The 10772-nt window shown below is 42.3% G+C and overlaps 2 protein-coding genes across 2 annotated transcripts in view; one reads left to right on the top strand and one right to left on the bottom strand.

Moving 5' to 3' along the window:
* The window catches only part of Rad51b (RAD51 paralog B), a 513137-nt gene extending 504546 nt beyond the window's left edge, over positions 1-8591 (bottom strand). The window contains exons 1-5 of the mRNA XM_013351997.2: positions 8536-8591; positions 7296-7399; positions 5421-5526; positions 3988-4101; positions 1540-1656 (exon numbers count right to left, since the gene is read on the bottom strand). Coding sequence (XP_013207451.1) covers positions 1540-1656; positions 3988-4101; positions 5421-5504 — 315 coding nt within the window. The 5' untranslated portion in view covers positions 5505-5526; positions 7296-7399; positions 8536-8591. The remainder of the gene's footprint in view (positions 1-1539; positions 1657-3987; positions 4102-5420; positions 5527-7295; positions 7400-8535) is intronic.
* Positions 8592-9606: 1015 nt separating this feature from the next.
* Zfyve26 (zinc finger FYVE-type containing 26) overlaps positions 9607-10772 on the top strand; it is a 59735-nt gene continuing 58569 nt past the window's right edge. Inside the window, exons 1-2 of the mRNA XM_026779777.1 lie at positions 9607-9649; positions 10129-10405. Of these exons, the coding sequence (XP_026635578.1) occupies positions 10212-10405 (194 nt within the window). The 5' untranslated portion in view covers positions 9607-9649; positions 10129-10211. The remainder of the gene's footprint in view (positions 9650-10128; positions 10406-10772) is intronic.

Below are 10772 nucleotides of genomic sequence, written 5' to 3'. Positions count from 1 at the left end.
AATTTTGGCACCATCTGGTGGCAACATATGCAACAACAAGCCCTTCAATTAGGTTATTCAACTATTTCATAGGCACCTACTAGTCACAGCAGCATTTGAACCTCTCTAGGAATATAGAAAATAAAATATTCCATAAAGCAGGATTCCTATCTTTAAGAAAAACATTACAATTAAATTGTGATTATGAGAACTATAAGAAAACAGTGGGGATGTAGCTCAGTGAATCAGACATTGTATAATATGCTTGAGGCCCTGTGTTTGATACCCAGAAACACATACATGCACGCACGCACACACACACACACACACACACAATGTGTCTGCTCTTAGAAGTTTGCTTCTAAAAATTTCGGGCAAGTTCTCAGGAGTTACTGATAAGCAGCCTATGGGTGCCACATCCATACACACCCGTGCACACCAATGCAACTTTCAAGGAAAAGAGACACAGTGACCCTGAAGTGCCCTCTGCTTCTTGAAACTTCATTCAATAGGCAGAGCCTAAATTTCCTTTCCCTGACCCTGAGCTGGGCTTACAGTTCTCACAATGAAGAGAACCTGTCATGAGCAGTGGTGAAATCACCAAGAACACCACCATTTCCAGCTTGCTGTCTTGTATTACTCACCCTGAGTGAAGTCAGCCAGCGTGTCAAGAGAAGATAAGACAGACTATGAAGACCCCACTAGGGAAGAATTAAAAAAAAAAACAGCACCAGCCTGCCAGTGATGGCCCTAAGAGTGCGCTCCTCTGGGCATCTTGAGCTGGGGCTGACTGCTGGTACTGCCAGCATCACTAAGCTCAGACACTCCCAAAGGCACTGTTAATGGTTATTTCATGCCACTTAACTTGAACATAATTCATTATGCAACATAAAATAATACATTAAGTTATTGCTTCCTAGAATCAAATGCTATCAATAGCAAGAAACAAAAACAGCTCACTATAGTTTAATATATCATTTGCTAAAATATTATCAAAATTGGCTCGAACTATAAATCTGCTAAGTAGTAATCCTTTTTTAAATTCCTTCAAATTGTTTCCTAATACTACTTCACAATATTGTGGCTGCACGCATGCATGTGTTTTCACGCGTGCGTGTGCATGTGCAGGAGTGTGAGCATGTGATCAACACCTGACGTCTTCCTCTGCTCCTCTCCATCCTGTGCTCTGAGACAGACTCGGTTCCTCTCCACTGCACTGGCATCACAGACATACACCACTACCTGGCTCTCATACGGGTGCTGTTGATCCAGACAAGGACTCTGCCCACCCAGCCGCCTCCTCAGACCCCAGTACTCATCACTTTCTACAGCAATTCAAAGAAACCAAAACCGGGACACATCTAGTCCATCAGCAACGATTTGTTTAATGCCTCTGTTTAGAATACAGCTATACTGATACTGCCTAGAACACTACACCAGCAAAGTACTTAGGACTTAATTCACATTCGTTTGCATGAGGTAATTTATGTTTTGGTTGTTTTTTAACTAAACATTCCTCCTGGTGCTGACACTTATTGAAGAAGGTATGGGTTCCGTTACCTCTGTGAGAGATCCACAAGCCACACCACCATGCAGGGCTTCATCCAAAGCAGAAAGGGTAGTAGATAGGAACGCTGGGGAGGGACCAGCAGACCTCCGCATCTTTATCTCATAAGCCTACAAAAGAAAATCATTAAGTTCCGTTCAGCTATTACAAACCAACTCTGTAACCATAATTCAGCTTTTCTTCCTCTATTATTCATTTGACTAGTGAATATTTACCCAGTGCCAATGGCCATGTGAAATTATAAGGATGGACTATAACAAACAGCTACCATGCTCACAGACTTATTGCAAAACAAGGACTATGGGATTCAAACACCAGGTGACAATATTGTTAATTTACAAACATATTAGACTTACAAACTAGTTATACCTAAACTAGACATGGTGGTCTAGAGGGCTTCACTGAAGAGCTAGGGATCTGTGCAAAACTCTGAATCCCCTGTTAGGTGAGAAAAGGAATGTGAACATTCCTGCCAAAGAGGCAAGGATGCACACAGAAAGACCAAGACGTGGGAAAGAAGAAGAAGCTAATGGAAACTGCAAACCATAATAATTAAACAGATTCACTTAGGATGGCTGGAAGACGGACTGTGGCAGCAGGGCAGCTTGTGACAAGGCAGGAGAAGCACGCAAGAGAAGCATGCAGGAGAAGCATGCAGGAGAAGCAAGCAGGGGAAGCATGCAGGAGCTTCCCACCAGGAGCTCTGGGGCAGGCAACTTGCCATGGGATCATCTCAAACTCAGGTTGTTTATGAAGTACAGCTTGAAGGAGGCTGGAGAGATGGGTGAGAAATGGCCCCTAAAAGATATCCACACCAAATCCTTGGAGTTTGCCTGTGAATGTGACTATAGTTGGAGAAATTGTCTCTGCAGATGTGAATAACTTAAAGACCTTGTGATGAGGAGACAATCCCGGATTATGTGTGTGGACCACAAATGCCAACAAAAGTACTCTTCTAAGACACAGGAAAAGGCAACTTCAATAGAAGACAATGATGTGAAGATGGAACAGAGGGAGAGTGGCCACAAGTCAAGGAACGCCAACATTCTTCAGCAACTGAAGAGGAGAGAAAGGGATTCTCCTCTGACACTCCAGAGAGGGTGCAGCTGTGCCTGAGCCAGACTGAGACAACTTTCTCTTCTTTCAATCCACCCACTTGTGGTAAATATAACAAACTATCATATTTTGTTTAATTTTTATTTTGCGTATATGGGTGTTTTGCCTGCATGTGTGTCTGTCAACCACATGAATGCCTAGTGACTGAAGAGACCAGAAGAAGGTACTGGATCCCCTGAAACTGGAGTTTTAGTATGAGTTGCTATGTGGGTACTAGGAATGAAACATGGGTCCTCTGGAAGAGCAGGCAGTGTCCTTAGTTGCTGAGTCATTTCTCCAACCCCACAAATTATCATTTTGAGGAGATACTAAGGATGGCTTAGAACAGAGGTTCTCAACCTGTGGGTCACAAACCCTTTAAGACCATCAGGAAACACAGATATTTACATTAGAATTCGTAACAGTAGCAAAATTAGTTATGAAGTAGCAATGAAAATAATTTTTTGTGGGGTGGAAGGGTGTGTGAAAGGAGTGGGAGGGGAGTGGGCAGAGGGGAGGAAGTGGGAATTTGGATTGGTATTTTTTTTTTTTTTGGATTTTCGAGACAGGGTTTCTCACTCACAGAGATCCGCCTGCCTCTGCCTCCCAAGTGCTGGGATTAAAGGCATGCGCCACCACCGCCCGGCTTGGATTGGTATTTTTTTAAAGTAATAAAAGAAAAAGAAAATCATTTTTATGGGGCTGGAGAGATGGACTCAGAGGTTGAGAGCACTGGCTACTCTTCCAGAGGTCCTGAGTTCAATTCCCAGCGGTTGCTCACAACCATCTAATGAGATCCGGTGCCCTCTTCTAGTGTGCAGGCAGAATACTGTATACATAACAAATAAATCTTAAAAAAACCCAAGTGATCAGTACTCCAACCTCTGCCACAATACCACACCAATAACCCATTACCCACTATTTCCACAACACCGTAACAGATACTTTAGTAGACCTTGAATAAGTTCTTGCTTGTTTTTAATGTGCATTCAAGACCTATCTTCTTCAAATGCACTAACTCTCCCCTTTATGATTTACTATTTTTGGATAATGTTCCCAAATCCTTAGCATGGTCTTCAAGACCCCATGTTGCCTCCTGCTTTTTCTGGCTGCATCTTTGCAGTAACTCACTGGGTTCCGCAGGCACAGCCCACCTACCACTGAACAAGTGCCCCTGTCAGCCTGTGCATTTGCTACAGCAAAGGCCAGACCCTTCCCAGCCCTTCTCCAACCCCAGTATCTTTGTCTGTCTCCCCTAGCCATCCTTCACATTTTAGCTAAGCACAGGAGGGAGCTGCCCTGACCCTCAGCGGGGGCAATGCCCCTAGTTGCTGAGTTACACGTACTGTTTGCATCTGGGGAGCACAGGCCCTGCTGACCATATACAAAAGCTCATGGACACCTCCATAACTCAGGCCAGTCACTTTCATAAGTTCCAGTGGGGAGAGATCTAAAAAGTCCTAAAAAGAAAAAGGTACAAATAAATATTTAGCATACATGTGTAGCAAAGACATAGGAATTAAAAAGTAGTTTTCATCGTGTGCTCTTTTAATTTAAAAGATATGCAAATACAAAGAAACTTTCAGTTATCACTGTTCATCTCTAAACAAAAGTGAAATTTATTGCAGAGAGAAGATACGTGCCTATTTTACATTCTGTCATTGAGCTTCTAGGCCTTAACTTGGAGATGTAAGGCAGTCTTATTACACAGACCAGCCATTATTACACTATTATACACTATTACACTATTATACACTATTACACAGTCCAGCTGGCGTGTCTTGGAAGATACATCAAGCGACATCATGAACAGCAACACCCAGTCCAAGTTTATGTGAGCACTGTGCTTGAGTTGGGTTCAAATATATGCCCAGAAAGAATCAAGTTAAAAAGTGATTGTCTTCTAGGCTAAAAGTTAACTCAGAAGCTGGGCAGTGGTAGCACACGCCTTTAATCCTAACACTCAGGAGGCAGAGGCAGGAAGATCTCTGTGAGTTCAAGACAAGCCTGGTCTACAAGAGCTAGTTCCAGGACAGACTCCAAAGCTACAGAAAAATCCTGTCTCAAAAAAACCAAAAAAAAAAAAAAAAGTTAACTCAGAGAAAAGTATCAACTGAGAGAATGGGGATGTTTAATGTTTAATTCAGAATACAGAATAAAATGTTTAATTCATGCTTTTTAAACCATTTAAAATATAAACATCATTATTAAATGTATTAACAGAATAAACAAAGATATCCCTGAAATAAACAATCCACAAACATTATACATTGTGAAAATATGTTTATTAAAGACAAAAATCCGGGCCGGGCTGTGGTGCCGGGAATTGAACTCAGGACCTTTGGAAGAGCAGGCAATGCTCTTAACCACTGAGCCATCTCTCCAGCCCCTGTACATCTAAGTTTTTACTTTTATTTTTGTCTAGGCATGTGGAGGCAAGAAGTCAACATTGGATGTCTCCTTTAGTCTCTCTTTAAGAACTGACCTCTGGGACAGATGTGGAGGTTACAATGTGGCTAGCTTGGCTACCTGGCAAGCCCCAGGGATCCTCTTGTCTCTGCCTCCCTGGAGTGAGTTGAGATGTGCCAGACCCGGCTTGTTGTGACAGTGTTGGGCATCCGAGCTCAGGTCCTCACAATTACACGGCAAGGACTTTACTGACTCTGCCACATTCCCAGCCCCTACAACCCTAAATCTTCATAACCCAAGTCTAACAGTAAAGGTTAACTTAAAATTAATTTGCATATAAAATGAATCTAAAAACACATAAAATTTTTACCTGACAATTAACAATCTGATGTCTGCTCAAACGGTCACACAGCTCTTGTGAGAAACCCACTCGTCTTAGTTTCTTGCTGCTCATATTTCTAGATCTCCCAAAGAATCTTGAAAAACATCAGAAAGTAATAAAAATTATAGTGGACAGAGTAAATTGCTAATAAAAGTAGAAGAGACACTTGCTTATTGAGCATGTCTACAGAGAAAGAAGGCAACCTCAGAAAACAGATTCCATACAATTCTTGGATATTACATGACTTTAACAGTACTTCATATTTATATTGTAGACTAGATTGCTTTTTGTTGCTGGGATAATATGCTGACCAAAAGCAACTTGGGAAGAAAGGGTTTATTTGGCTTACAAATTACATTCTATTGTGAAGGGAAGCCAAGGCAGGAACTCCAGGCAAGAGCCTGAAGCAGAAATAGAAGCGGAGACCACAGAGCAATGCTGCTTCCTGGCTTGCTTCCCCTGCTCACTCACCAGGCATCCTAGGTCAGGAGTAGAACCACTCACAAGTACCCTACTTCTGAGCCCCCCTCCATCAATTAACAATAAAGAAAATGTCCCCTCAGATAATGCCCACAGGCCCCATCTGATGGAGGCAACTCCTCAAGTGAGGCTCCCTCTTCTCAGGAGTCAAGCTGACTACCAAGACTAGCCATCACTTACAACAATATTAAGACATTGAGCATTATTTACAAATTGTATTTGGTTATGTAATCTTCAAGATGCATTTCCAAATAGCAACTCTACACTCAACTGTAACAATAACTAGACATCTACTATATACCAGCCATGCTCCCAACTTTATATTTAATATTCTCAACAGATTATAATGAAAGTTATTTTTTAACTTATAAGAAAGCTACTCTGCAAATGTCACATATCCCGCTGTTATCAGAAAAAAAAAATAAACAGTAGATTTAGAATTCCATCCAGGCAGTTTGACACTGAGACCTATCCTCTGAACCAGAGCCATTTTAGGGGAACACAAATCTTATTTAACCCTTGTGTTTTCTAAGAGTCAGAACAAATCTCAGTCAAATGAGACTTTACTAGTATAAGTATTAGCAATAAACATATTCATTATTGTACTAGCTGCTTACTGTCCCATATAGAATTAAATTCTGTTCTTCTTGTACCTTGCTAAATGAGACTCACGCAATATTAGTCTTTGGGCAGTTAGAACTGTTGTAATCTCTGTCATAATGCATGCAAAGAAATGGCTATGTATCTCACTGATATGGCAAAGTATCTTCCAGAAATAAAAGAATAGGAACTCATTATTCCATGGAATGAAGCAATAACAATCAAACTATACAGCAAAGAACAAATCTATAAACAAGAATTAAGGTATCTGCTACCACACCACTTAGTCCAATTCTGTTTAACACTTAAATTATCTGAATTACATGAAGCCCCCTGCTCTTTCTCTCCCTCCATCCCCCATCTCCTACTTTCCTCTCTCCCCACAAAAACAAAACACATTCTTTACTTCTCTCAAGGGGAATTTGTTGGGCTGATTTGTTTCTTTAGAAGAAAAGAGAACGCTTACCTGCTATTCTGTCACCTACTGCATTTCAGGTAAGGTAGTGCTAGGCAATAACATCACTTAGTGAGTAAGGACAAGCCATCAAACAACAAAAACAAAAACCATATAACCCAAAATTACAAAGACCTTAGCAATAACCTTTCTATTTAATAGTACCACTCCCATCACTTGCCCACACTACTGCTTATGACTTCGAGTTATTCTCTACTCTACCAAATATAATATAAATTCTCTAATTATAATATTCTCCATTTGTTTGTTTCTTTCACTCTGCTCAGCTCAAGGGTGTAAAACTCATTTCCTCTGTTGTTCATACTTACAACTGAAAGATGGCGAGATATACACTCAAATAACTACAACTATAGTTGCAACAAGTATAGTTGTAGCTGCTGAAGAAACAGACGGGGAGAAGTCTCAAAATGGCCTGAAAAAAAAATAGGATGAACGTCACAATTCTACTACAAGTAGCTTCTTTAAGTCGGTTTCATTGCTTAAAATGTTTTGTGGGACTATCAGACCATATGACCACTTCCAAACTTTTAGGATCACATTTAAAAAAAAAACCAACTTGAAAAGGGGGGGTCCCTTATTTAGCTCTCCCTCAAATATCAGATTTCGCAGAGCACTGTCTTCCTCGTGTGTAAAATAAGGACAATTCCAGTTTCTACTCGAGAGCTGCTGCATTAATGCTCAACGTAGGCAAGCATCACCGACAAACATGGGATTCTTCCAGCGTGACCGTCCACAAGGTTAGGTTAAGTTGGGTTATGTTAGGTTCCTCAAGCACTTATCTTCCATTTCCACACGCAAAGCCTTCGATAATCAGTCTCTTCCTTTCCACGACTACTACCACGCTTAGCACATATATCTTCCTTAATCTTATCTATACGATTTTATAGCTTATGTCTGTCTTTCTTTCTTTCTTTCTTTCTTTCTTTCTTTCTTTCTGCGCGCGCGTTTATGTATGTATGTATGTGAGACAGAGGAGATGGCAACACAGACTCGGATCAATAAAAACAGTGAAGTAACAAAAGCAGCTGTTTTGGGGGGCTTGGGGGATTAATTTATTTATTGGGCCCTTAATACGCGACAGACACTAATTTTAAATGCTTCCGGTGTTTTTACTTCATCTTACACATAAGACTAGTCTGAGGCACTAACCTGAGAAACGCACAAACTAGCCAAGGATGGAGCACGAGTTCTAATCCAGAGCTCAGACTCCAGATTCCTCGCTCTTCAACATACGTGTGACAGTCCCTAAACTTGCCCAGAGCCCTAACTGCTCCGAAGAGGAGGGAGAGGCATCAAGAAGTAGAAAACCTCCTGTAGAACGCCCTAATAAGGCAGGGCAGCTTCCAAGCATCACCCACCCCAAAGAAAGTCTTGAAGCCCCTGGACCCAAGCTGGGGTTCCACGGACTAGTCCCACGGGAAGCAGAGGGTGTAACCGGCAGCCAGGACTCTCCGCCACCCCGGTATCAACATCCACAGGCCCGGAGAGAAAGTAAGAGATAAGCACACCCACTTGCCCACAACTGCCCCCCTCAGAAAACTCCAGTACCAGGTCAGCAGCATCGAACTTTCAAAACTTTCCCCCACCCTCACACAATTACCCGCGAAAAGCGCCCACAGCAACAACTGGAGAGCTGGTTGGTCGGTACTCTGGAAACTCACCCAATCAGAAGCAGGCAAAAGTTCGGGTTAGTCCCGCTGCATTCTGGGAATTGTAGTTCAAACTCTGAGAGTCAAACTCGAGGGGAAGAACCTGTCAAGGCGAGTGTGAAGCAAAAAAAAAAAAAAAAAAAAACCTTGCCTGGAAATTCTTTTCCCTAGTGAATCGCATTTTTAAGTTACTTCCTGGACCAGAGAAGCGTCTTTTGGGGGTTGAGGAGTTAGAGAAAGTATGGGCTATCTGCCTATTCCAGTTTCGGAAAGAGAGCTTAGTGTTTGTTTTACTTTGCACTTCCATCAAACTTGAATTGTGAAAATGAAGCTAACTAAAGGTTCTCAAACTAAAATATGTGTTGAAAAAAACAAGAGTGTAGTTGAAAGTGAAATAAAGGAAATCAAGTAGGTTTAATTATAAAGCAGCTGCGGTAAGAAAAATAAAATTAAAAACTGGCTTGATTACCGAATTTGTGCAAAAGTCTTTGCTCACTCCTTGCTTTCGGTTGTCCAACTCCCCTGTGTCGACCTCAGTCCTCAGATTTACATATAGTTATGTATTGATATATATATATGAATGGATATATATTCCAAGTAGAATAATGATGCAGGAGGACCCAGGACTCCTGTGGACATCCCCAGCATCTGTCACTGGTTGGCACTGAGACAGTGGCGGGAGTGGAGCTGTGGAACACAGACAGCTTTTTCTGACGTCAACTCCCCCGAAAAGCGTAACTGTAAAGAAGATCAACCATAATTGCGGAGGGTCCTCCAGCCCAGTAACTCGTGATTTTTAACTCTTCCGTAGCTTCACCCTAGCGATCAGGTGTCACGTGACTCAAATAAATCTGGTACTTGATTTGCATCTTCCTTCTTCTAAGCCAATAAGAGTGGCGTTCTCATTCGTCATCCCAACCCCTTTCCACCACTCTTCGCAATGGGATCTGTCACCTGACTGGACTCAAACATGGCTGCCCTGGAAGCTAAAATGCATTTGACTCCCGGAGCAGGTGAGTGTATAGCGCAGGGAAGACGGCAAGGGTGCTGTCTCCGACCCCGCTAGGGGGAGCATCCCTGTCCCCCAGCCTTCCGGCTCTCCCGTTCAGTCCCAGATTGATCTCCTGATCTTCAAATCCTCTGCCTTAACAGAAGGCTGAAACCAAAGGAGTTTAGTGTCATCCTAACCGAGACACCCACCTCGAGATTTGTAATCCTATTAGCACAATGTTCAGGAGCGAATGCGGAAGTAAATTTATGTGTCTGCGCCCCAGGCTAACACAAATATTAAAATTATTAGATATGGGATCTGCGTTAGGAGATGGGATCCACCCCTTAGAGAAAGAGGCGGTTCTCGAAAGGAGATAGTAACAGGTCAAATTAAACCCAAAACAATAATTAGAAAAGTAAGTTCTGCCTTTTCTTTTCGGGCTGATAGCTGGTGGTTTATCTAAACAGTTTCGTTTCTTCTCATCTGGTCTTTTGTTTCTAGGAGGTACTCCTCGAATGAGAAAATTGAGAATGTATTCGGCGTAACACCTCTCTTTCTATCTCCCTGCACTCTGTGCTGGGAAAATGAGTTACCCGTTTGGAAAAGAGGAAACCGCTACCGAGGAGCAACTTTTTGAATTTTTCTGTGAGTGCCTGCGGAGGGGCGACTGGGAGTTGGCACAAGCATGTGTACCTCAGCTACACAAGGGACAAGGGGATATCTCCAAAAATGTGGAAGACATCCTGCAGGCGCTGGTGCAGTGTCCCGTTCTGCTAAGGTAAGCGATCTCACTCTTTTCCAGGATCTCAGAGAGGAAGACACGTGGTTTAATATTTGGACTCTGGTCTTAATGCCCCCAATCAACTACTTTCTTTAAAGTTAGCAGAAATAGAGCACATTTCAATATTCTGATGCTTAATCTGTTTAATGTATTTTACATTTAATATACTCCACTGGCCTTGGATTACCCTCTGGAGCTGAGTTTAAGCCTGGCTACCAGAAGGTTCCTGAAATCGTTCCTTGTTTATTATCGATAAAAGATGGTGTAACTGAGCCGGGCGGTGGTGGTGCACGCCTTTAATCCCAGCACTTGGGAGGCAGAGGCAGGCGGATCTCTGTGAGTTCGAGACCAGCCTGGTCTACAA

The sequence above is a fragment of the Microtus ochrogaster genome, chromosome 1 (assembly GCF_000317375.1).
Source record: "Microtus ochrogaster isolate Prairie Vole_2 chromosome 1, MicOch1.0, whole genome shotgun sequence".
Classification (NCBI taxonomy): Eukaryota; Metazoa; Chordata; class Mammalia; order Rodentia; family Cricetidae; genus Microtus; species Microtus ochrogaster.
This window is presented reverse-complemented; position numbering and strand designations above follow the sequence as displayed.